This window comes from Tyto alba, unplaced genomic scaffold, assembly GCF_018691265.1.
Source record: "Tyto alba isolate M040663 unplaced genomic scaffold, T.alba_DEE_v4.0 Super-Scaffold_1000006, whole genome shotgun sequence".
Taxonomy (NCBI): Eukaryota; Metazoa; Chordata; class Aves; order Strigiformes; family Tytonidae; genus Tyto; species Tyto alba.
Window position 1 is genome coordinate 34,022,315 of NW_024881272.1, and position 26,545 is coordinate 34,048,859.

The 26,545-nt window shown below is 44.8% G+C and overlaps 2 protein-coding genes and 1 long non-coding RNA gene across 9 annotated transcripts in view; 2 read left to right on the forward strand and 1 right to left on the reverse strand.

Moving 5' to 3' along the window:
- Positions 1-122: 122 nt before the first annotated feature.
- Positions 123-21,393, reverse strand: DNAI4 (dynein axonemal intermediate chain 4). Of its 4 annotated transcripts, none has more exons than XM_042806571.1 (17): positions 20,493-21,393; positions 19,528-19,702; positions 18,475-18,665; positions 16,518-16,627; positions 16,135-16,291; positions 14,562-14,701; positions 13,210-13,368; positions 12,526-12,717; positions 11,002-11,252; positions 9,557-9,643; positions 7,665-7,816; positions 6,533-6,690; positions 6,212-6,333; positions 5,442-5,540; positions 4,575-4,801; positions 3,640-3,793; positions 123-215 (listed from the first exon to the last, which is right to left on the reverse strand). In XM_042806571.1, the coding sequence occupies exons 1-17, from the start codon at positions 20,522-20,524 to the stop codon at positions 123-125; spliced, it is 2,499 nt and encodes an 832-aa protein (XP_042662505.1). In that variant the 5' UTR covers positions 20,525-21,393. The 4 variants fall into 4 exon arrangements, with proteins under 4 accessions (XP_042662505.1, XP_042662511.1, XP_042662508.1 ...); XM_042806574.1 differs by lacking the exon at positions 123-215 and adding an exon at positions 673-1,897; XM_042806577.1 differs by lacking the exon at positions 9,557-9,643.
- LOC122154801 lies at positions 4,822-13,397 on the forward strand. Its single transcript, XR_006166873.1, has 4 exons — positions 4,822-5,129; positions 5,597-5,972; positions 12,669-12,786; positions 13,312-13,397. It is a non-coding gene; the product is annotated as an uncharacterized LOC122154801 (long non-coding RNA).
- Positions 21,394-21,437: 44 nt separating the features above from the next.
- The window catches only part of MIER1 (MIER1 transcriptional regulator), a 41,870-nt gene continuing 36,762 nt past the window's right edge, over positions 21,438-26,545 (forward strand). For 3 of the 4 annotated variants that reach the window (XM_042806591.1, XM_042806607.1, XM_042806604.1), the window contains exon 1: positions 21,793-22,032. In XM_042806591.1, the coding sequence (XP_042662525.1) occupies positions 22,024-22,032 (9 nt within the window). In that variant the 5' untranslated portion in view covers positions 21,793-22,023. Of the gene's footprint in view, positions 21,455-21,792; positions 22,033-26,545 lie in introns of those variants that run through there. The other variant, XM_042806597.1, reaches the window with a different exon arrangement.

Sequence of the window (26,545 nt, forward strand, 5' to 3'; positions counted from 1 at the left end):
AACAGGGGGAGAGGCCCTAACCAAGGCACAGAATAGCTACAGGTCAGCGTCCTGGCCGCCCTTGTCCTTTCGATGCGCTCTGAAAGACGGGAGTGGGCTCACCAAAGCAGCGTGGAGCGGTGTTACTCCGCTCTGCGGCCAGAGGGTTGGTAGATCGGTGGGGAGAGCAGTCCCTTCCTATTGCTTCGGGTAGTTGTGGCTGCAGTTGCTGTAGGCTATGAAAAATTTTTGTCATAAAATACCTTAAGGAGAAAATTTCACAATTACAAGGTCAGAAATTCCATGTTTAAAAACAAAATACATGAGGAACTTCGGAGATCTTTAGCACTTCCTAGCACAAGTGTTTTCCAGCACCATAATGTTACAGTTAATTAGTTTACACGATGTGCAGGGTGAATTACAGTGTGTTACAGCCTTGACAGAAAGCTCGGGTTTTTTTACCAGTAGCATCAGTGAGTAAACAGTCATAACCACCGATGGAAAATATGTGGTGTATTTTGTTCAGATTTGTAATAATGGTTAACGCATGATTCACCTTAATGGGTGTCTTTTTTTGAAATGCACAAAGATTCATTTTATGTCAAGGATAAGCTTGCATGTTCACTGTAAAATGTGCCAAGCACAGAAGGAAGTGAGTGTTAATGCATCACAAATGATCTTTAACTTCAGTGATGTGTTTAAACGTTGGACGTTTATTGTCAGGCTAATGAAAGTGTCTGAACATTCTGTATCTATAAAACAGACGTCTTGCTACATCGTGCTTTCAGGAGCAGGCAGCTATTGCCTCCGTCGGAGCGCTTTACTGCCGAGCTTTTGTATCGTATGATTTTGTATATTTTGTGGGTTTTGCACTGCTCAGGCGGTAGGCCTGCAGCCTGGATCATTAGTCTTAATTACTCATCTGTGGAGACGCTCCATCTCTTCGGTGAGCAGTCAGTCCCTGAAAATCCTCAAACACCCTGCGGTCCGACTGGTGGCTCACTGGGTGCTTTTTGCCGTTTCTTCTGATCTGGGCCCCAAAAAGCTGGTCTAGACAGCCGAGCGCTGCCGGCTTCCAACCAGCTGTGCCGGCCCCAGCGAGTGTCCCCAGCAGCTCCCGGCTCTCCAGCTGCCAGCACTGGGCTAAGGGGAGGTGGTGAGACCCCCAAAAACACAAATCCAGCCTCCAGAGCTGCAAAAGTCAGTCCCCGCTCCAGGACCACCCTGTTAGCTCGTGTGAGGAGCTTTCAGAAAAGCCTCAGGTTGGAAGAGGGTGAATTTAAACTGCAGTTTTACATTATCCTGATTTGTCAGGGGTTGAAAAAGCGGGTCGCTGCTTTAGCGTGGTGTGGGATGATCCGCAGGAGCCCCTGATGCCCCTGGAAGCTCGGCTGTCGCCCGCAGCAGCGGTTGGTGGGGTGACAGACCAGGATGGCTCTGATGAGAAGTGGGTTCATTTACTGCACGATTCCGCAGGGAAGATACAGACTGCAGCGCGTAAGGACGTCGGCTGTGCTATGGAGTGGCCCATACAGGGGGAGATTTTTGGCATTTTTGCTTTTTGAGTAACCCAAGGAGAAAAGACTTTGGAGGAAAAAATCAGAGGAGGGAAAAATCCGAGGAGAAAAAAAACCCAAGGAGAAAAGAATACGGAGACATTTCTGTATTACAGGGAAGGTCATCTGTGTATTACTAGTTTGTCTAATGAGGGGGGCTTCCAGGGGGAAATTTAGAGCATTTGAAAGAAGTTTCTAACCAGCATGGTTTCAAGGAGAAATTTTAATGATTGGAAAAGAATAAATGGTTGATGTTAAGACTACGCCAAGTATTTCTTGCTGTTTGTCAACTGAGAAGGGGTATCGTTTAGCTACTGTTAAACAGCTACAGCAGGACCAATTACGTCACATAGGGTATCAACCTGTAAAACAAGTGGAAAAAAAGCTGTAGGACAGCGTAACTGCAGTATAAGACGTGCAGTGATCCAAAATCCCTGTGTGTGAGCTGAGGACAGAACGGCCTGTGCAACGAGCAGCCAGAAAGCAGGCGGCGGCGGTTTGGATCATGTCAGAGTCTTCCTGGGAACTCTGTAATACTGTGCTTCCCTCTGACAGCGCCCCTTGAAAACAGCACTTTTGGGCAGGCCTGTTTGGCTTGCGCTGACAGCATCGTACTTGGCAGCATGCACACCTATCTCTTGTTTACAAAGGAAATTAATTTTCGTGATGATAAACGTATGGTAGCGGTACTTAGATGCGATTGCCCGTGAAATCATTATCTCCCTTAGCCTTAGCTGTAGTACAGCCCCTGTCGTGCTAAGCCTTGTACATTCCTAAGCCTAGGAAGAGCTTGCTGTTACAGAAAAGGGAGGGGAGATGGGTGATGCTGGAAATTGGGGCTCCCTCTGCCTCATGAGGCTCAGTGACTCAGTGACCACTTATGCCACATGCCCAAAGTCTGTGAAATTAAGCACTGGTATTTTTAGTCCTGTTCTGGTGACACATCCAGAAAATTTTCCCTCTACTCTTGTTAGCAGAAGAAATTGTCTCCTTAGAGGACTTGGGCTGCTTTGTGGTGATTTGTAGGAAAAAATCCCACTAGTTTTATTTTCTGAGTTTAACACCAACAGCCTCACTTTTAGTTTTTAAGGGAAATCTCTTTTTGCTCTGTGGTTTACAGCCCTTGGCAAACAAAGCTGGTAATTACCAGAATTTCTAAATGTAACGCTGACAATTGTGAATTATTTAATGCTTAATACCCTGAGAATGAAGGTTAGATTAACATCAGCAGTTTCATTCTTTCCAGCTGTAGTGTTTCACACCACGTCATTTAGAAGGGATTTTAAGAAGTACCAGTCCCGCTTTGCAGATTGGGAAGCCAAGACCAGTAAAGCCCAGGCTGCTTGTCCAGAGCTGGAAGGACAAAGGGAGCGGGGCAGTTCAGGGCAGATAGAGCCTGGAGGTAGCCAGGGTGGCTTCAGGATTTTGTACCATGGACCAGCAAGGAGGGCCCGGCGGGGATCTGGTATAAATTAGCACTGATTTATGCAAAGGCGCCCGGAAGGGATGCGTGGTGGACACCAGTCAGGTCGTCCCCTGCTGCTGACAGGGAAGCCACGCCGCCGTACGACTGGAAAGGAACCTGGTTGTAAGGCAAGTCAAATTCTCTCCTGTCAGCTGGGATGGGAAAACCCTCCCTGGGATGAGCAGCGGCTTCAGAAGGGGCGAAGGCACTCGGGAGCCGAGGGCTTAGGGGTTTGCTGCCGCCCCCGAGGCGAGGCTATCTCGGTGGTGGCCAGGAGAGGGCACGTCCTGCCCAAGGCGTCAGCTGGCGCGGGCGTTCTGCCACCCGCCTCCCCTGCCGACGGAACCACCACCTTCCTGCCCTTGCCCCAGTGTCCCACCCAAACCCAGCTGTGCCGAACCTCTGCGTTTGCGATCGAGTGAAACCTGAAGCTCGACCCCGACTTGCCTGCTCCTGCAGTTTCTAGTGGTATGGCACGCAGGAGAGCAGGGACCGCCTCGGGTTTTAAGCGGGTGATGGAATTGTATCGGATTCCACTCATTTCTCAGTATTTATTACCAGAAACCCCTTTCTGAGGGATGAGGCACCAGCCGAGCGCGCCGGTCTCGGAGACCACCACCTTCCCCGAGCGAATCGTACCTGAGGGCTGCTGGGAGCAGCCAGGTTCCGCAGCTCGAACACTCCGACTTCCCCGTTGCTGTCCCCGGCCAGGAGGCAGTCGGTGCTCTCGGCAAAGAGCACGGATGTGAATTTTGCTCCTGGGTTGGCCAAGCGAGAGATGACGGGGCTCAAGCTGCAACCCAGCGGAGGCCAGAATTGAGAGGTAACAATGCATTTGCCTGCGCCTACCGTCGTGTGAAGTCTAGCAGTAAAGCAGGCCTGATAAATGTTGAATGTTTTACTTTTTATGTTCTAGATTAACTCAAACACTAAGAAGCGAGACGGCATTTTCTTTGCCCTCTTCCAGAACAAAAGTCCCAGCTGCTATTAACTAGGATATCCCGGTTGCCTAAAATCTGTCCTATTGCCTAATGTGTGTGTGGGGGGGTGGCTAATATTTTCATTATATGAATAATTTTCTTTTTGCCACCGCAAGATTTGGTGGGCCTCCTACTCCACCGCAGGCTTCGTGCTGGCATTAATATGAAATAGTGCAGACCAGAAGAACAAGGCCACGGATGAACTAAGCTGCGCATGAGCTGTGCACCTACTTTACAGTAGTGGGAAAACATGAGAGGTAGCCGAACTTCTGACCATCTCATCTTTATAAAAGGTCTAAAGTGGCTCAGTTTTGTTATTTTCCCTTTTAACTACGGCAGTGGTAGAATCTATGATTTCTGCAGAAAAAAAAACAGTTCCATGAGGCATCCAGCTCCTTCCCTTATAATTACAGTTCTCTGGTAACTACCACCTGCTTTTACAAAATGAATATTTCAAAATGCAACACTTTCAATAACTCGGCAAGCAAATGGCATGGAGCTGTCACGAGCTGATAACAACACTGATCAGGCAATAACGTGTAGCCTTTGTGCCATTAAGTTTCAGAATCTTCTTTGCGAAAAGGAATTACTTACATGCTGACACCAAGGTCCCAAATTTCTACGCGGGTTTCATTCGCTGCTGCGAACACGAAGGCTGATTTTGGAGACCACATAATGTCATGAACAAAACAAGGGATGGAAGTGAAAGTCAGCATGGGCGTCTGTGAATCCTGGTGCCATAAAATAATGCTCCAGTCTGCAGAGCAGCTTAGGAACATGTCAGTGCTGAAGGGATTCCAAGCGACTTTGTACACAGGACCCTGGGTGTTTGGGAAGAAACAAGAACTTTGTGTTAGTCCAGAGCTACGGCCTTACAGGATGGTTTTTCATAGTGACCTTTTATGGAAATCCCTGACTGTCCTCTGACCTTAATAGCAAAACCAGTGTTGTGTTCCGTGTACCCCTAGGAAATTAGGATGCAGCAGATGTGGTAAGACAGGAGAAATCTTGTGAGCAAAAAGCACTCATCTGATTCTGTCCCTTCACCAGTTGTTAGGAGAAGCTGATGCCGAGAGGGCAGCTCCTTGGATGAAGCAGAAACTCTCAAAAAATAAGTGCTGTTAAAGTTCTGCCATCTTTCTCTCAGAGGTAAGACTATTTAACCGTGGTTTGCAGGACAATCAGATTTCTGATTGTTTTCTTAAAATAAAGCCAGAGCTAAAGCTTTAAAACAGTTCATAGAACAAGTTTTAATAAATTACTTTGAAAAAAATCCTTATAGTGTAGAAACTAATCCTGTAGGACTGGGATGCTTTATGCTATGGGAATTCATTCCCAATATAAAAAAAGAAGTTTACGTTTCTTCTGTTGCAGATGTTTTGCGTAGTAAATATAAGCAAAGAAACTATTACATTTGTGAACTTAATTGAACAGCTTCTGCTTTTTCTACGTATCACTCACCTTATGGCCTCTGTATGTCTCTAGAAACTGCTCATTGCATGAACAAGAACACTTGTGGATATGACCCTCTTCTGTTCCAGCAAGATAGAAATTCGTGTCCTGAAAGAAAGGTAAAAGTAGCTTTTGTTGGATTAACCCATTTATTGTTCATCCAGAAATCTACAAAGGACTGGCAAGGCATGGCAGTGACAGTCCTCTGAAGAACTACAGTGGAGTTGCCAGGATGCTGTGTGTTGCCTGCACGCATGCTGCGGAGGGTACCAGAATCTATCAGATTTGCTATGTGTGTTCTCCAGCTCTGCAGAACATAGGCTGGGATTTCTGACTCCTGAAAACCTTGGACTTTTTGCGATTCACACGGGCAAACGCATGAATTCTTCAAATGCTTTGTGGACAAAATATTCAGCTGGATAAAGAGGAGAAGCACGGCCATCTAAGTCTGAGACTCGGGAGATGCTGAACAGTCAAAATTCTCACCAATTTGACCGACAGACAGAGGAAAGCTGCCCTAGGATCCGGCCCAAAGCAAATGTGAGTAGCATGGCTAAAATGATAGAGGAGTTCACACACAGGGATTACTTGCTCGGTTTACCATATCATGCATTTTGTTATTAGCTATGAAGCAGTTTGGTTCAGAAGCAAATATGCTTTAAATACCAGTGCCAAGTGCCAGGCTAGTGCCTATTAAAGTAGCTCCAGCTGAGGATCCCACCCCTGTTGCACACTTTTCCTGGATAATACTTTAGCAAGGATGGCCTTTCGAAGCCTACCTTCGGGTGGAAGTCAAAGCACATTCCAGCTGCCTGTTGCAATATCAGAGCTTCACTTTTCCTTTCTTTCTCACCTGGTAATTTTTTCTTCTTACTTTCTGTTCGCTTTATTTTCATCAGATCTGTGCAAATAGCAAAAGTTTTTGTCAAACGGGTATGTGACGGCGCTATGAATAACTCGCGCTTCTTTGGAACGCTCAACAGCTCTTCAATGTTTTGTGCGTGATAACTGGCATAAAGAATGTCACCTGAAATAAAGTGAAGCAATTGCAATTTCAGCTATTATCCTTCTGCAGAAAAGCTGCAGGGGAGAATGCTTACCAGTGCAATCTAGTCTTTTCTGTATAAGCCACTCGGTTATCCGGCCATCTGCTGAGATACACATTAACCTCTCTTTTTTGCCATCTCCTGTTGCATCTCTGTCCTGTTCCACCCACCTCAGTTGCCATACTGGGCCCGTATGTTTATTTGAGGATTCACTGGGACAGAAGATGCACATGATAAATCATACATGAAGAAAGACAACATGTTTGAAAAATAACTAACCTTCCACTTTGTAATGAATGTCAAGTCTTATGACAGAAATGTTTAGCTTCTTTTTTTCTAAAAAGTCGAAATCTGAACATTGGCTGTTTTCTCCAGGAAAATTTTTGTTTTAGCAAACATGTTTGCTATTTAGTTTCCGGGCACTGCTTATGTGCTGACACACCTTTCATTGATACCTGAATCATGAAATCAATCTGCACCTTGTAGGAGAGCGCCCTAGACCCGGGGAGCTGCCCTTAGGGCAAATATCTCCCTGGTTACCCCCTCACTCTCATTTTCCTCTTAATTCATGCTTCTCTCTCACCTATTCTGATGTTCTCTCCACCTTTGGCAAGCGGACTTGGTGAGAAAACACCAAAAGCTATCACTGGTCTCCCATAAGGGTTTATTATCTGGGGAAGGATTGTCCTAGTTAGTTAGTTCACGGAGTATAAAATGATACCTGGTGGTAACTTGATGCATTTTCTTAAAAAGTCACGGCATTGCACTTATTTCACCCTTCCAACGTGGGGAACTTGCTTTGCGTGCACAGCAACAGCGCAGAGAGTTTCATACCCCAAATATGGACCGGTGGTGTTAAAGTATTGTAAGGACTTATCATCAGAAATAAGACTAGAGAATGATGGCAGCGCAGAGGGAGAGTGGCAGCGTCTGAGGATTTGGCTGTATCAGTGTGAACAGGCGGATGGGAAAAGTCTGGCTGGCCCACGCTGGCCCTTCCAGGCATCTTATGCACCATCACAAATTATTGCATCTGCAGTTTAGCTCCAGAAGCTTCTAGTGTTTGAGAGTATTGTTTATGTTTGAGTGTTACGATTCCCTCAGCTTCTCAGTTGTGGGTATTTTTTAATTTGTGATTTGCCGAGACGTGACCAAGGTGGGAGGAGACAGGGAATCGTAGCCTTACCTGCTGTCCAAAAGTGCGGCGGCGTTACAACTCCGTACGTTATAGATTGCGACAGAACCATCGTACATTCCAACTGCTAGATGATTTGGGCTTGCTGCAGAAAAATCCAAAGCTGTGACACCATGCTCGCACTGGAAAATACGCTCCGGCCACTGACCAGTAGAAAAACACAAAAATGGTTTAAGCTAGTTTCTTACTTTACCTCAGTCTTCTCAACGCTGGGTACTAAATTGCCAGGCTCTGCTGGAAAATTCAAGTGCTGATGACCGTAGTCACTTCTTCTAGACAGAAATTAGGTACTGCATTCTAAGTGGTTCAGTTTATTTCTTGCTGCAACGGATAAAATTAGGAGAAAATAAAGACTATGCTGAAATACAACACTGTAAAATAGGTTAGATGGGCCTACTCCAAACCAAATACCTAAAAATGAGGTTCCCTAAGATTGAGCTATGTGAGCACAGTGTGAGGTTTTTTCTTGATTTTTTTCTTTTTAAAACAAACTTGACATTTTGGAAAATTTCTCCAGTTGTTTTCTACCTTGTGATACGAAAGTTAAGTACCTTTCCAATTACAGAAACTTAGCTGAAGAGAAAATGCAATCTAACGTACGTCAGGTCATTTGTAAACCGTCGGTTCCGTGTAACTTCTCCATGTAACCAAAGAACTGATTCAGCTTTGTTATAAAATGAAATCCTGAAAGCCACTGCACTGTGCTCTTGAAATGGGAAGCAGCAGAGTGTAAGTTTGCGAAGAACTGCATGTCAGTGTGCGTGCCAGGTCTGATTTCTTGATGTTAGGGACTTGAGGACTACGGTGACATCAGGGAATCGCAAGAGTACTGAGATTGTTGTTGACGTGATAAATATTCATCAAAGATTTGACTCTGCGTGATTTAAATTAGTCTAATACACAGTTCAGGCCAAGTGAGATTTGTAGAACAAACCAAACCAAAGTTGTGGAAGTTGATGGCAGTCATGGTTTTTACTGTGTCACTTTGTAACCAACATTTCCAAGATTATTTTTTTTTTTAAATGGCTAGTTTAAAAAGGATCACTTTTCAGGTGGATATGTAAACGTTATATCCATGAAATCTACTGTCTTTTTGACAGTATTATGAGAAGTTAGGATAATTCTATTATATATTTTTAAATTATATACTTTAAAATATTTGTATAAAGTATATAATTTTTTAAAAAGGCTGAAGGAAAAATCCTTCAGCCTAGCAGAATTTCATGGTACAACAGAAAATGGATTGGAAAGGATAATCCTGAAATTTAAAATACAGATGTTCTCTGTAATGAGAGTTTGGAAGTATTGAACAAACGGTCTATAGATTTTGAAAAACAAAAAGTAAATGCATTTATCTTCTCATCTGCTGTGCTCAAGACTTTTCCAGTCTAAAAAATAATTTCTACACACCTAGGTCTACCCACAGTAACAACGAAACAGATGTAGAGCCTTGGGTAGGTCGTCATAGGGATTGGAAACGGGCTGCAGAGATCTGCACTGCTAAGTTGCTTAGCAGAGCGTGGTACTACCTGAGAGTTACAACCATCTGTTGGTTGTTTGGTGGCCTGTGTGCAGTGAGTTCAGTTCCTGTGAACAGATGTCCACGTTACCAAACCACCAAAACCGCCAGCGCCTCTGCTGGAAGCATCAGCTGAGAGGATGGACAGGCACAGAAACTAAACCGCTTTTTGGGTCAGGATTTAAGCAATTGCTTGGCACTGCAGTTGGAATCAGTTTTCCAGAAATGTGTGGTTTGGGCTAGCAAATTCAGCTGGCTAGGTCTTGCTTTTTGAAACAGGAAGAGGGAAATAAATAAAGCAAAAATATTATAGCAGAAAAATGCACTGAAGAAAAAGAGAGAAAACAAACTGGCCGCTCGTTACCATGGGGTTCTTCAATGACCAACAGCAAGCCAAGCCTTTCTTCTGTCCTTTAAAATCAAATGCTCCGTAGCCAACAGCTAAAAGGTCCTAAAAGCACAGATTAACAGATAAATCTCAGTTTAATGTGAAGTTCAGTTATATATTTTTAAAAGGCAACTTTCTGCTGTGACTCTCTGTGTAAAGTCTGGAAGAGTAATGCTCACATCATATGCAAGTAGATGAACACACAAGAACAGAATTTCAGAATTTCTAGAATACTGGAAACTGGGTCAACTAAAAGTGCATTCATAGTTGCTATCAGTTGTGTTTGGAATCCCCCCTCCCGGGCCATCATAAAAATACGTCCCTTTCCAGAGATGAACATACATTGTTCTATAGCCATATTTAAACGTGCAGTATTTAATGCATTAGGGAGTAATACTTCTACTTTTCTCTCTCAACATTAGCAGTAAAAGGAGGTTCAGTGACCACACCAAACTCCTAGCTTTTAATTCTCTACAGTGGGGTCCAACAAATTCTGTTCGTTGCTTTACATAAGCTGAAGTAAGAAACAGCAGCAAGACTTTAGTCTTCAACTCCATTAATGTTTTTTCCTACACATAAGTAGGTTGTGATACTAACACTTTAAAAGTAGGCATTTGCTTGCCCTATATTTCTAAGACTGAAGTCTGTAAATGTGTCCAACTTCTTAATATCTGGTGTACTAACAGTATGAAATGGTCTTTATTTTCTCCCTTTTTTTTTCCGTTGGGGCAATCTTACTGGTTTTATGTTTCTCATCCTCACCTGCTTTTTACCGTCCTTCCATTCATTGTTTTTGTTGTGGCCATAAGAGAGCTCTGTTGGAAAAACTGAGCCTCACATTACTCTGAAAGCGGAGATGTCTGAGTCATTCTGACCTCCACCAAACCTGAATTAAATAAAATTGGGCCAGCTGCTCAGAAACTTGTGCCCGTTATTACACATCTTATTCTCCAATTTTGATGAATGATGCTTTTTTTGGGAGATGACTGTTAGAAACAAACGTGGTATCTAAACTATCATGAATAAACTCCACCAATGGTGATGAAGTTCAGTAGTAGGGGTTTACATTTCAACTTCCAATTCCGTAACAGGCCACGTCTGTTATCTTAACATTGTTGTTCAGGTGACCACCCATGGTAAGCTGGACCAAATAAATTCTGGATGAATTCAAGCTGTTGTGATACATTTGTAGGAAAAGCCTAGCACAGCTGTCCAACCTGTAGAATAATGTAGCAATACTGTTGTATGGAAGGACAAATTACAGAGAGTGAGATGCAAAGACAACCTGCCCGACTGTAGGGCTGGAGCCACCTCGCTGAGATCCCTCCTAACAAAGTACATCAAAATCAGGAGTTTGTTTGCACCAACAATTGCTTATACCATTTTGTAAACAGCTTAGAAGCAGTGGTTTGTTGACTCACCGGGTTTACTTTGCTCCAAGCCATACTGCTCACACTGTGACCGTTAGTTAAATCACACATATATGACCACAGCCGTTCCAACCTGGGAGGTACAATTTCTTCTCGGGTTTTATTTAGATCTAACAGGACTGATGGGGCAATGAATGCTTCTTTCTGCTCTTCCTTAGCCGCCTTCTCCTCATCACGCTCTCCCTGTTGAGCTTCTTTTGTGGCTGCCACTGTACCACTAGTGTCTGCTGTAACGTCAGGATCTAAAATGTACAAATAAGGTAGAGTCTGAGTAGTAACATTTCACTTTTCTGCTGACGCGAATGACTGGAGGTAGAGAAATTTGCCATTTCAGCAAGTATTTTGCAGCAAAAAAAAATGAAGATTTGAGGAATGAAGACATCCAAACTTGTGGCTAGAATGTTGATAGGAACACAGAAGCTGGCTGGATCAGGCTGTAGTGTTCCAGTTATGCTCCAGGCGTTTAATGAGTGGCTTTAGCTACCCAGCAACAAGTTATGAATTTATGTCCACCCCATCAGGAATGTTTCTAATCTCTTGTATTTAAAAATTTGTTTAAGCAGGGATTTTTTCAGGTTAGAGGCCAAATTTTAAAGAGCCACACTTAGGCATTGATGCTGTAACACCGTAGCTAAGTGACACGATGCTGTAATAAGTTGCTCTCTACTTGGGAAAATTAAGTGTACAGGATATTTTTAGATTGCATTTGCTAAGTATTTTTTTGTTTACTCACACCCTTATTTTATGTAATGTGCAAAGCATAAATTGATCTCAGATCACAGTTAACAAAATAACAACGTAATTGTCAGAACAAAAGTCCTCCTGGCCAGTACTGTGCTCCAGCTGTAGCTAGTTCCTGAAGGGTGACAGCACAGAACAGGTTCATTGCCTGAAAAACTGAAACTCTCTATGACAAGAGGAGGTACAATACAATAAAAGGAGTGTGAATCTACCTTTTTTTGTTTTTTTAATCCTTGTGTTAACTTGGAATTCTTGTAAAAGGTAAAATATTACTTAGCACTTGGGTCCAGGTAATGCCTCTGACAGTCTGCAATGGATGTACTTCCTGTTAGACACTGAACATCTACCAGGCCACAACTTCTGTTTACCATCAGTCTCCTCATAAATTAAAAAAAAAAAACAAAACTGCAAAAAACATTCCAATGCAAAAAAAAAAAAATGGTTGGAGAAGTAGCAGAATTAATCTGTATCTATCTTAACTGTCAGGAAACAAGTTTGACTAATATTTTGAGCCTCAGGTTGTGGTGGTAAGGCGAGATGAGCTAGCTCAAAACTCATTTATTCAATTCTTCCACCAAATACGGTAGGGATGGCTGTTCAAACGAGCGTAAAACTGCAAAGTTCATGGGGACATCTCATAAACTCTCTTCTCCTTTGTCTATTTCTTAAATGACTTGTCATCTGTAAAGACATTCAGTGAGGGACGTAACTCCATGGCTTTCAATAGCATGCAAAGCCTTGTGCCGAAAACAGGGTAGTCAGTAAGAAACAAACCTATAAGGACAGGAAGCTGCCGATAAACTGCAAGTTTGGGTTGAAAAATATTCTCCATTAGAATCCTCTCCATGAAAAATAAATCCTGCTGAAAGTTTTCTGATGTTAATATAGCTTCTGAATGGCATTTCTCCTCTCCGTAGATTCTGGCAAGACCAGCGCTTCCCGAGATAATTTTAGAAGTTGTGCTGCCTGACAAGAAATAATATGGGAAAAAAACAATTTTAACATGATAATACTTCGCGCATAAAACTCAAGGTGGTAAGTTGTCTCCTCCTCCTCCACCTGCAAAAATCATAGAAGACTTCATCATCATCAAAAAATACTTCCACTATTAATTTTTTCTTGCTTTAATTTTGTTTTCTCTTATTGCTCAAATACTCAATATGATGAGATAGTTCTGGAATTTTTCACAATTGGTGTTTTTGACTACTGTCCGAAGTAAGTTAGTACCGGCAAAAGTTATCGCTGATTATTTACCTTTATTTAGTATCATTTATGACAGCATTGTACAGAAAAAGTATCAGTGAAGCCCTGTCCAAGATTCTTTAGCAAACTCTCTTTCAAGTGCCAGGCAGGCAGACCAAGCCCTTTATACATGTAGTTTTCACCATACAACAGAGTGATATACATGGTTCAGAAGGATGAAAACGCGGCCAAAATGTAAACCTGGAAAAATGTTACCTCTGCCAGAAGAGACAGACATAGCCTGATTGTGCTCTTTAGTTGTATGAGCTTTGCTGCTTTTCCCCGTTGTGACTCTGCTACCTCCTGCTTTTGATGTAGGTTCTATTTCCGACACATTAAATGAATCGTACACCTCCCAGGAAGTGACCGTCATCCCTAGAAATGAATTACACCGTATTATCCAAGTCTCTTGTCGCGGTACGTTATTATCAAGGACTGCATACAGCTGAGCAAAGGTTTACTCCTTGTACTACGGTCCCAACTGTTTGGCAGAGAGGCTCTGAAACCAACCCGGGGTCGGCCAAGGCTGTAGCCACAGCCGTGGTGCGAGGGCAGCGGCTGTATCGGGGTCGGGGTGTGCGGCTTCCCTTGGGCAGGGCCAGCTCCCGGTGACACAAGGCTCCGCGACCCTGCCTGTCCCCGCTCAGCTTTTCAAACACAGCTTGGAATGAGCCACGCTCAAGGCACACAGGAAAGGGGAAGGTAGGTTTTCAAATCAGATTCATGTCTGGTTTACTACTTTTTTTTTTTTTTTTTTTCACTCCTTTTACATGCACTAACAAACACAATGGAAAAACATTCGGAACAGCACTCCCCATAGTTTCCTTTGGCCTCCCCCCCCCCCAAAAATGTCCATATTGAGGCAAAGCTCAGCACACACTTCTAAAACCTAGATATTCCTCTGTAATTTTTTTTAGAGCACTGAGGTTGAACATTTTGTAAAATTGCATCTAGCTTGTGAGACTGACAAGATTTTCAGCTTTCCTCAAGATTTTAAATCTCATAACAGAGGTTCTCCTCGTTGTGCTATGGCAACTAGAAATAGAAACCAGCGTCACTGAAAAATTAAGGGGGAAAAAAGGGAACCGTGTCCTTTCGTATTTCAAGAGTGTAGTTGAGTATTAAGTGAAGTTCTGCCTCCTAAGAAGCACGCTTTGCTTGCAGAGTGCTGAGGCAGGCAGGACACTGCAGTTCTCAGCTGGTGTAATTCCTATTTTATTGCAACGGCTACAGAGCACCAGTTGTGATGTTCAGGTTTTAAGAGGGCCAGAAAAGGCCACCGCAAATCACACTAGCCTGTCTGAACCTGGCGCTCTGGGAGTGAGAGTTGAGGAAACATCTTCTCCTGCTTAGAGATGGAAGGCAGAAATAAATCCCTTTCCTCAGTACCTGACCTGTGTGTGGGGCATCTTCTGAGGTCCCATAGCTGTATGTTAGAATTTCCCCAAATAAATACTTAATAAGTAAACTAAATGTAATAATAAACCCAGCTGCCAAGGGTACAGTGTAATAAGTGGGAGCCTGTTCTTAGTAAATACCCTTTCCTAGATGGTACTCAGAAAGTTTACCTTTATCTTCCATGATGATTTTGTCACATTGCACTTCCTTGTTCTTTGTGGCTCCATTAATGGTTTGCATCATTTTTTCTACAAAGCGATCATTACCAGGTCTGTTTTTGCAAATGTCAACATAAATCCTATTCCGTTCCCTTGGGGGGAAAAAAAAAAAAAAGTGTATATTGATTTTCTGAAAATTCAACTTCCCAGTGTATTTAACCACAAGTTGAACAGGAGAGGATACTCCATGTCATAAATTTACTGCTTGGGCTTTTTTGGATTGCTAGATTTTATTTCACTCTATATATTGTCTTTCAGCAGCTATTTCTGACCTTGTGATGCTGTTCTAAAACAGAGATGGCCTGTAGAGATAGGCATCAGCAAAAATCCCTGCTCCAACAACCTTTGCACTTTGGTGGAATTCAGAGGCGTTCAGAAATATGTAGCTCTCATCACTTGGAAGCAAAAGGCAGTGAAGAGACAAAAATGAAACTAGTGCATTGCTATTTCATCCAGCCCTCAGGAATGGTCAGTGGGAACCGTGAAACTTTTTCTATTATTTTGGGTTTGCTATTCTAACAGCAGACATAGATTATACCTCACCTTAGTCCACCAACAGGTTGCTGTGCTCAGGAAGAGTCACTGTTCCTATACAGCTGGCAATACCTGCTGTGTGCACCAGCTAAGTCGCGTTCATAGGATGCTCTTCCTCTTCCTTCTTCCCAAAAATCATACCGGTCTGATTCACAGATGGTGGGGGTTGGAGTCCTACCATGAACTTTGTGTGTATACTAGCAGAAAAAACTCTCTTAGATAAGTTGTTTGACTTGTCAACTGCAGTACACTGCATCTCAGGCTTTGGGGCTTACAGCTACAAAAGCAGGGTAACAAGTCCGTCAGTCCAACATCTGTCACGGAGGGAACTCTGCTGCACTCTGTCCCAGCCAGCTCCTGGGAGAAAGCCAAAAAACTCTGTATTCTGGGTTAACTCCCTACCAAAGTTCATGGTAGTCCAGGGAGGAGACTCTCAAGTGGAAACACACTGGATGCAACTAATCAGAGATGCAATATTTTTAACAGGCAAGGTCACTTGTAGTGGGGTGAGGTTTCTGCTAGCTAGAAGCACTGTGAAGAGCTTCAGAGGAAGCCAAGACCTGCCTACTGTGTTTATATCTTTGTTATTAATAAATGATTAGCTGTAAAGCCACACACAAGAATCAGTGCAGAGGTTTGCAATTTCTTACTGTTTTCATTAAATCGTGTAATTCATACATAGCGCACTTCTCCAGCTTCCCTTCCCCCATCCCCTGCATGTTCACGTGTCACCATCCCCGTCTCTCGCTAATCTGCCTCCACTTATCAGTGAAAGAGGAGATGAATTTGATCAAAATGGAGTTGTAAGGAATTTAGGCTGTCTTGTCGAAAAGAGAGACTCTAGCCCAATCTGGCTTTAAACAAAGGTGATGTGACAAACTAGTCAGAACACTGAACCTACGGGTGAGCAGCCCGGCCAGGACTCGGCCATCAGCAGAAATGGGTGTGCTGAGTGTACTAGATACACAAACACAACTACCAATATACATACTGAACTCTTCCAGCATCTTCTGATTCTACAGACACCACAACAGATGGCATATCCAATATCCAGATAGTTTCCGTCTCTGTGAGGTAAATATCCACTCTCCTATCTAAGTCTTCTTTTGTCAGTTCTTCTTTTATCTCCTCTCGCCTCACCTGCACATCTGAAAAATTAGGTGAGGTTAACAAGCGAGACCTTTTCTGCTCTAAATTTAAAAGGAGTCAAATTAATTCTAAAAAGTGTTTTACTGATCAGGAGCCAAAACTTGTGAGGCGCTGAGCTGCTCTGAAATGCTGGGCATCTCACAGCCACGTTCCTGCAGTGTCTCACAAATCACAGTGTGCCAAAGAACTGTTTAAATCTGTAATTATACAGTGTATGTTCTTTACCAGATAAGCTAACAGTTGTGTCTTGTCGAGAGCCGGGTTCTACTATTTCGTCTAGTAGGGACTCAGTTGTCGACGTGCTTGATATAGAAGTACTGCTGCTTCCGTATGTCCTTCAGTAACAAAGAAATAAGCAGAAATAGTACGTGAGAGTCCAGATGTCAGTTAGCAAAGCGCTACAAAAATAACAGCGTTGTTATCGGGATCAGCCACAGAAGACTGGAAGAGCATGTACAGGGATGCTTGCGTTGTAAAAGCAGTCATGGAAGGCTTAGGAAAGAAAATAATGAAATGGTTTGAAAAAGGCTTAAAAAGGAAGGATTCCTCTGACGGCATATCCTGAGGCATTCAATAGCTGATGGAAAAGAAGCTGTTGAGCTTTCAGATTCATTCTTAGCATATAATAAGGGAAAGTGTTGGCTACCTACCGTGAGATAACGCATACCCACAGATAGCACTGTTCTCAACCAGAATGTTGGTGCTTTGCATGTGCTGAAATGGCTTTGAAAAGCTCAAGAAGCCCATCTGAAGGGATTAGCTTGTTAACAAAAGTAGGTAATGTTCACAGAGGGGAGAGCTGTGATAACTAGAAGTAAAACTCACAACTCAGCTAGTGTTGGGAGGTTTGCGAGCAGATTTTCTCTTCCTCAAAAGCTAAGTGTGAGCAATAAAAGATATTTGAAAGAGACAATTTTTAAGATCTGTATTTAAAACGAAAATTAAATGATTTCATTTTGTCTTTTGAATGAAGAGCTCTTGTCTCCAAAAAGGTTGCGCTTATTTTTCAGGAGATACTTTGTATTTTTAAGTCACTTTTTGTATATTTGCTCCTGGTTAATATCTCTACCTCTGAGATTATCCTTTATAATAGCCAGCCTAGGAAACATGACAAAAAGATGGTTCTCAAAAAGCAATCTCTTCTTCTCAGAAATCTCAATGGCATTAACTTTGCCAAAGAAAGCAGTAAATAATGCTTTTCTTTAACTTGCATTTTTTTTCCAGCGCTGACTTTACTAGTCTTTTAGTGCCTTTGACTAAATAAATAGCATCTCCTCTCCATACTATCTGAATGTGTACACACCATTGGATAAAGTGATGTGGTTCATTACTTTTCCATTTGAAACACAAATAGGTATTTACTGTCTTTTCCATGACTTAATTGAATTTGTCAGCCTGGAGATAAAACAGCTCAAGTCGATTGACTTTGTTTATTCCTGCTGTACTGAAGGTTTGTAAATGAAAGCTAGTAAGTAGTGAAACACATAATTCAGCAGTTTTAACTCAAAAGCTTTTGTAGAAAAACATTTTTTGAAATGGATGCCCATATGCACACAGAGGTAACATGCTTAGATTAGTTTAGAAGAGAGGATTTTGGTATTTGAACTGAGTCAAGTTTTTAAAAAGGGTTGTCTGTACTGAATAAATACCACTAAAACTGACAACCAGACACTGTTCAGACAACCAGACCACAACCTCCTCTGCCTTTAAGGTAGCGTTACGTCACATACGTGTGTATGGGTTCCAGCATAACGTGGTATGCTGGCCCAACCATCACAGAACCTGCAGTCTGGGTGTTGAACTGGGAGGTACTCGTCACCATCTCTAAAGAAGGTCCATCCTGGTATGTCACGTAAAAAAAATGTGGCTTGGGAGGGGAAATTTGAATAAAATTGGAAGTATCACAGGAGCATGTGCTGCAGTCTGCTTTCACCTCTATGTATTAGCATTTCAGCAGTAGTTCTGACAGTCACTAGTGACAAATTCCATTTATTCTGTTAGTTACTATTCCTCAAAGTTTAAGTGATGACTATGACCGGCAAGTTTCTGTGTTTTGACAACACAGTATAATTATTAGCCCTGCACAATTATTCCAGCTTCCAACCTCTGAAGAGCAGATGAGTGGCTGCTGCAGGGTAGGTCCCCTGTGAGACAGGATTTAAGAGGCAGCACACTGACTTACCTTGAGAACAAACCTGAACTAGCATTCCCACCCGATGCCTGATGCACGGGGAAAGGAGAGAGAAAACCAGATCCTGTGGCCCCATAGTAAGCACTTGGTACCAAGAGCTTGTCCTGCCTGGGTACAACAGTATTTGGATCTGAATGGAAGAGTGGATGGGGTGTCACATCCTTTCCTTCGTCATCGAAAACCTGAAGAAATATTTAAATAGTGAGAATAGTTTCACTGTGTTCCCAAAACAAGTGACACTGATGACACTTGCAATATTTTATCTCATCTGGAATAGAAGGAAGACCCTGATCCGGGCGGGAACCTGACAGCACAGTGACCACTCTCTGCAGATGATGCTTAAAATACACCAAGACAGGGGCGAGCGGGTTTGCATTCCCACTTTCCCCTCAGGGCTCAGCCTTGAGAGGGCTGCCACCTTTGCCTGGGAATTCTTTGGAACTCTTTGTAGAAATGGCTGCAAAATATCTGCAAAAACTGTGTTTGCCTCACTATCCGAGCCACTTCTCCTTCTTGGCCAACCCCATTGTCTTTTCTAGCTTATTTATTCTATAACGACTACCAAGAGTGGCTTCCTGACTGTAACTATTCCTGTCAAATTCACAGTACAGCAAAAGCAATGAGAAACAATTATGCATTTTTTTTATTATACTGATCAAAGTATTTACTTGTAAGAAGCTATTCCGTAAGGTTGTTAAATGACTCCCAGATTATGGTACGGGAATCTTCTGGTTTTTAGGTGAAGACATACAGGTGCTACAGTCAACATATCTCATGTAGATTTGCAAACAAGTAGTTCTCAGATTAGGGGGAGAACTGTTACTCTAATTTTTGGTTTTAATTACTCTTGCAGATTGTTTTTGGACACTAATCATCTTCGTTCCAGAATGGATTAAGCTCTTGGCTCATCTTCCTCCACAGCTCTTCAACTTCAGACATGCCTTTTCTTCCCTCCTCCCTCTCCCACTTCCTTTCTGACAACTTTTAACATCCACGATAACTCACATTTAAAACTTTTTTGTAATAGTGCAAATGGCTTCTCACCCGTACGGCGCACTCGTTACCCACGAGGGATGCTCTGGCCACTGCTTTGCCATCAAAAGTTGTGAACAGGCTTCTGCGACTCGCCGCTCTATTTGTGTAGAGCCCACTGAAGATGCTCACTCGTCTTTGGCTGCCCGAACTTGCTCCTGTTCCTTGCCCTAACCTGAAATCAGCCCTAGAAATTCCCGTTCAGTCAACAAAATGCAAACAACCAAGTCCAAGCACCAAATGACTTACCCCTTAACTTTCATGAACGCTTTAAATTTAAACCGTGGCTTAAGTTAATGGTTTAAACAAATTAAAGCCAACAGTGTAAATTTAAAGCCACGTTAACTTAAGCCACGGTTTAAATTCAAACAATTAATTTAAAGCATATTTTAATTTTAAACCATTAATTTAAGCCACGGTTTAAATTTAAACCATTAATTTTAAAGTATGGTTTTAATTTAAATTATGGTTTAAATTTAAAACATTAATTTAAGCCACGGTTTAAATTTAAACCATTAATTGAAAGTATGGTTTTCATTTAAACGATGGTTTAAATTTCAACCTGTAATTTAAGCCACGGTTTAAATTTAAACCATTATTTTAAAGTATGGTTTTAATTCAAACTATGGTTTAGATTTAAACCATTGAGGATGATAATCTTGAAATAACGTAGTTGCTTCCAAGTAACCTCCGTCTGGCTTCTAAGGGGGCTTAAGCGGTGATGGAAGGATGGGGGCAACGCCCGCTGTAAAATAAAAGCCTCAAAGCGATTTTACCGGTGCTCGGTTCTGCGGGGCTAAGCTTAGAAACGGGAACGGCGGCGGCAATGAAGGGGTAAGAGGTGCAGGGGCGCGCCGCGCCGCGCTGCCGCCGGCTGCCCGCTCAGCCCGCGCCTCCCTCCCCTCCCGGCCCGCCGTGTCGGGGGCTGCCGGAGGACCCGCTCCGTGTCCCCGGGTCGCCGTGTCCCCGCCGCTCACAGGGTACACCGCCGGCCGCCGGGGCCCGCCATGGCGGCGGCGCTGGGCCGCGACACCGCGTCTCGCCGTAACCATGGCAGCGCGCCCCAAGATGCGACGCGGGGATTGGCTGCCCAAGGACGGGCGCCGCTGATAGGCCGGGCCGCGGGGCCGCCGGTCTCCTCAGGAGGCCTTCCCGTCCCCGGGCCCGCCGCCCCCCCGCCCCTTGTCACCGAACCACCAAGCCCCTCGGAGGCCCAAGCTCCCTCCGCCCCGCCGTAAAACTCGGCCCCAGTGGCGGGGGGCGGGTCGGGTCTGGGCTTTTTGGAGGCGGTTTAGTTGATTTTTTTTGTTGTTGTTGTTTTCCCCTCGTTTAGCTCGAGTCGGACCAGTTGCACGCGTGGGTGATTTCCCTTGCAGCGTCGCCCCACGGGGACCGCGTTTTTTATTTTTTGTTTTGGGGTTTGTTTTGTTTTGGTTTTGTTTTGTGAGGATTTAAAATGCGGTTCGCCGGCGGCAGAGGAGCGGCTGGGGGCTGCGAATGATTCCTCGAAGCGGGGGGCGAGCGGGCCAGCCCCACGGGGAAGAGCAGGCAAGGGCTTTCCCAAAATATTTGAGACTAGCGCCCTCACTTTTAAGAGCAACCGTGACACCGGAGCTGAGCACCCGGAGCTGTCCCCTGCGCGGGAAGGACCACGCGTGTCCTTCTGCCCGCGCTGGCACTTCTGACCCGAGCCTGGGCGGGCGAGACAGCCGGGGGAGGGTTTAGGCAATGAGGTAGAATTAGGACTACATGCCTGTTTTGGTAGTTTTTGGTGGGGTTTGGTTGTTTTTTTTTTTTTTCCTTTAGGTAAGACCTAAAGCGTTATCAGTTTTCCCTCATCCAACAGCGTGTGTCACACCCCCCCCCCCGCCCCCCCAAAGGACCTCACCCTACGCTTCGCGGTCGGTGAGAGAGCGGCCACGCCTGTGCGGCTCCCCGCGTGAGTACGGCTGCCGGGGCGGGAGGGAGCGGCACCGAGACCGGCGGCCGCCGATCCCACCGGGGAGCAAATGGCGGCGGCCGCCGGGGCCGTGAGGGCGAGCGGGGCTGGAGGGGCGTGGCCTGCCCCTTGAGTGGCAAACGGGCGGAGGGGCGGGGTCTGCTCCTTGAGTGGCAGACGGGCGGAGCCTGTTCCTTGAGGGGCGGGGGGGGCACGGCCTTCTCATTGGTGGGCGGAGCCGACTCCTTGAGTGGCAGGCGGGCGGTGGGCCGCGCCCAGCAAAGCTTCCCGCGCGCCGCGGGGAGGGCGGTGGCGGGAGGAGGAGGAGGAGGAGCGTGTGCGTGGTGACGTCGCGCGCGCGGCGTGGCGCGGCCGCCGCTCCCCCGTCTCCCTCCGCCGCGCAGACCGTGACCCGCCGGGCGCCGCTCCCTCCGCCGCGGCGGCGATGTGACCCTCCCTAACCCCCCCCCTTCCCCTTCTCCGGTCCAGTCCCCCTCCCCCTTCCCTTTTCCCCGTCCCCCTCCCTCCCCCGACCCGTCGCCGCCCGCCGGCCCTCCCGGGCAGCGAACATGGCGGAGGTGAGAGCGCGGCGGCGGGGCGGGGGCCTGCCCGGGAACTTGTTGCGCGGTGAGGGGTGGGGGGGGGCCGCGGCCGGGCGGAGCGTCCCACAAGTTAGTTGTGGGGGGCCGGGGGGGGGAGGGGGGAGGAAGGGGATTGCTGTTTTATCCCCGGTGCCACTGCCCGCTCCCCTCCGGGGCCTACTGCCCCGGGACGGGGAGCCTCGCCCCGGGAGGGGGGCCCGGGGGCGGCCGCGGGAGGTGGGGGGGGGGGGGGGCTGCGGCTCGTCCGAGGCTTGACCGGCAGAACCGGGGCGGGGGGGGGGGGGGGTGTTGGGTGCGAGAGTGGCCCCCTCAGCGGGGGACGGGGCTTCTGAGCATTTTGAGCATCGCCGGGGTGGGGGGGGGCAGCGGAGGGGGGCCTGAGCCCGCTTCGGGACGGGGTTCCTCTTTGGGGGGGGGGGGGGAGGAGGGGGGGGATGGTGTGGAAAGGGGGGTGACCCTCCCTGCGGTGGCGTGGGGGGAGCCTCATCCCTTCAGGGTGGAGAGGGGTGCGCGTCCTGCCAGCTCCGGCTCTGTCCCGCCGTGAGAGCATCGCTCCTCCCGGGCTTTGATGGGACCATCGCTCGAGGAGAGAGCACGTATTTATTTTCTTTAAATACCTTTTTGTAGAGGCTGAGACAAAGGGGGAGTTGCCTTTATAGATCGAAGGGCAGCCCTTCCAGTCTCATGGGAGGGAGACTTTTCTCCAAAAAAAGGGAGAAGGGCTATTCAGGGGAGTTGCAGGAAATGGGAGAAGGCTTACTGACCTCTTTTCTTCTGTGGGAGGCAGAGAGAGATATGTGTTTGATTATTGAGGTGTGGATTTGTCCATCCCGATAGGATCTGGAAGAGCAGCTCTTTTGCTTCTTAGGAGGCAAGTTGGGACAGATGACTAGATATTTCATTAAGTTTTCTTCAGATTATCCTAAGATTCCAATCTTAAGGTAATTTGCCGTTTGAACAGTGTTGACAAATGAATTGGAAACACTTGTTTGAAAGGTATGCTACTAAAAAAAACCCAAAACTCTTCTGCGGGATGGGCATTTCTTACCTCCAACTCCCCCCAGTCTGGCAAGATCGGGATTAGAATATTTTACAGATGAGATTTCTTCCCTTTAAATTCCCAAATATGTGTGAATTTTTACTTAAATTTGTTTTATCCTTCCCAAACGAAAAATGTAGAGGTTAAAAGAATCTGCCTGTCTGGTTTTTTTCTATATGTTGAGGAGCACAGAATCACATGTCTGATCCCTAATTTACTGGCCAAAAAATGTGTTTCTTAAACTCCTGTCATCTGTAAAGTTGGAGGGACATATCGGGGCCCATGCTGATCCTAGGCATCACAGTATTCAGGATCTTTGTCTCAAGTTCCACCAATTGCTTGTAAGTTTTGTTAATTAAACACAGCATTATTGTGAAATATTTGTGCTAGCTCTTCTGGTGAGAGCTGAAGTTCGCCATATTGCTGAAGAGCCACAGGCAGTACGCTGAATTACTTCCTATTCTGGATTGTCACGTACTTATATTGACGTTACAGCAGTGATGGCATTGAGAATTATAGGGGATTCGTGGTGCAGAGAGCAATAAAAAGTCAGGGGGGTTATGGAGGTCAGGCAGGCTTTGTTTTTCACTTTATGAATGTTGTTCCAGTGGGTAAGGCTTTTATTACATCTTAGTCTTGATACTTTGCTAAGAAAGAAAGAGCTGCTTTTTTTTTTTTTTTTTTTTTTTTTCCCCTCAGCGTTTTGCTTTTTTGAAGAAAAGCTGAGATGAATTCTTTGTCCTATTTTGGCTTCTTTCCTTCAGGTTAAGGGGCAGGAGCAACATAAAGGGGCTGTGAAAGCTTTGATCCACCTGTGGGATGTGTTCAGTAGCGCAGGGGTGGCAGCAGCAATGTGAGCTTGGCTGATAGCAGTTCACAGCCCTTGAATTGTGCAGGCGACCGTTTGCACGGCTGCACTGCCTTCTGGATTGGGAAACAATCAGAATTTTTTTTAAAAAAAAAAAAAAAAAAAGCAACTTTTGGTGATTTAATGTAGGACCAATGTCCTGAATATAGTTCCTAGTGCAATTTAAGAAATGTATAGGGGATGGGAATAATTCTTAGGGTGGCATTGCCACCGAAGCTCTGGTATCAAGCATCCGCCTCGGGGAGCTGAGGACAGTTGCTGCTCTGTGGTGGTGTGTTAGGAAAGCAATGCGCTGCGTGATGCGATGTTGAGAGAGCGAGGGAAGGCTGATAATTCAGGCAGCCCTAGGTCTTGCCTGGCGCGGCAGACAAGGGCCCTGGGAGCAGCCTGACTTTAAAAATGTGGGTGGAAAGTAAGACTGCCGTTGCGCCTCTTGCCCTCTTCCCCGTCCCTCCCCAGCAGGAAATCTCGTGCTGACTCTTCTCAAGAAACACATAGGAATTCATCATTCTGTCAAGAAGGATCCTAAAATGTTGTGTTCTAGAGAATCAGCCAGGTTTTAATGCTAGAGATGTAAATTTAAAAAATAAACAATGTAAATATGAAACTTATTTAACAGGAAGGCTCTTCAGACAGGAGCTCTGAGCGCTGTTAGGAAGTAAATGGGTCCAGAAAGTGAAACTAAATTAACAAAAAATGCCGTTTCACTTTTGTAGAAGCTTATCGGTTTGAATACAGGAAAGACAAAAAAAAAAAAAAAAAAAAGTATTTTGAATATATATCAAACTGGTTTCAGATTTGGGATTAATAACCTGTGTTAGGATTTCATTTTACTTTGAAGCATGCTCATGTGGTTGGTTTGAGTCTTAATATTCCAACGTTAAAAGATTGTTCTAGTCATAGATCAGAAAGAAAACATCTCTAACTTAAGATGAGCTCAAGCTTTGTGAATATTACCATATCATTCAGTAAGCTGCTTATTTAGTCTTTGTGATGAAGCGAATGCTCATATGTACAATTTTTCTTCCAAATATGAGTATTTTAATGCCTATTGAAAAGATTTTTGACTGCAAAGCTTGATTAGTTGAAAGAGAATGTTTTTTGTTTATTCAGCTGTTATAACGTTTGAATAAAATGTAAGTGAGGAAAGAGATGTTCTGATTCCAAAACCTTGAAGAGCTGGGGTCAGGCTTTTGTGTTGAAAAGACAGGCAGCTAAATACCTACTGTATTTTCCAGAAGTGCTGAGTTCCTGCTGTTACTTTATTTTGTTCCATGATAAGATGCACCGATCAGGCTGCAATAGGCACTTGCTAGGATACTAAACAGGCAAAACTCATGGGAAAATTAGAAGGGGTTTGGTGGTGGTTTGTTGTTTTTTTGGGGGGTTTTGGTTTGGTTTTTGCTAACTCACTGAAGAATAAGAGAAGTATTAGGGGCTGCTGTGTAGGAAAGAGGGCAGTCGTGTTTGGTCAGAGGTGGGGTGGGAGAGGTAGGGACATAATATCCCTGATTTTGATTGTCATGCCTTGGTTTACGTTTCAAGCTGATTTTTAATTATGGGTTGAGAGGGGATGAGCAACAGCTGAGGTGGTCTGCCAGCTCCTAGCTGCCTGAAAGGGCAGATCCTGCTCCTGCTGCTGCTTTTGTGTACTCGCTCCCGGAACTTCTCCTGGGGGTTGCTTCAGCTTGCTGGCTTAGGAAGAAGTGAAAAGCTTCCTGCAGGGTAGCCGGTTCTACCAGCTGATGGAAAGATCCACCAGAGACTCCACTGGTGTGAGGGATGGCATGGGGCAGCAGAACCACTCGTGGGGATCCACAGGAAGATGACATATTCCTCCTTCCAAAAATGTCAAGCTAGGAGGTTGGCTCAGCTCCTCATGCAGTATGCTTGTCTGGTGCCGCTCTGACCATTTACTGTTGCTGAAAAACACAGTCCTGTTTCTCCCAACTCTCGAGCAGACAATTGAGCACCTTCATGGCAGCTCCTAGTGTTTTCTTGCTCCTCGGTGAGGTTATTCAGTTTTCTGACCTGCTGGAATAAAAACTTAAGTTTTTCCTTCTTCAGAGTGAATTTCTGTGCGGTTAAAAATACATTTTTTTTTTGTGCTGAGGTGTCAGGCAGGTATGGGGAGAAGTAGGAGAATGTGTATCTTGGAGAGGAGCAGGACCATTTCTGGTGTCAGTGGGTGCTTGAACTGACTCAGCCTGATTTCTTTGAGTGCACTTTAATGTTGCTTGGATTTCTGAAAGTTTAGTTGCTTTTGACCAGAATATCGGTTTACTGATATTGTGTGGCAGTGATTTAATAAGTCATCTTGAAATTCATAATGCCTGGTAAAATTTTCATTTTTTCTGAATGTTATGCTTCTTTTAGTTCTAGAGTTTTAAACTTTGTGACTGTAGCTGAATTCCAGTTTTCATATGCAGCTTAAAACAACTTCAGAACATAATGTTTAAAAAATACATGATCTCATGACCATTCTTAATAACGTTTTTTACGTTCTTAATCTTTGTATTTTTGGTAAGCTATGCTGTTACATTAAAACAATATGCATAAGTGTGTAATAGACTTCTCTGTAG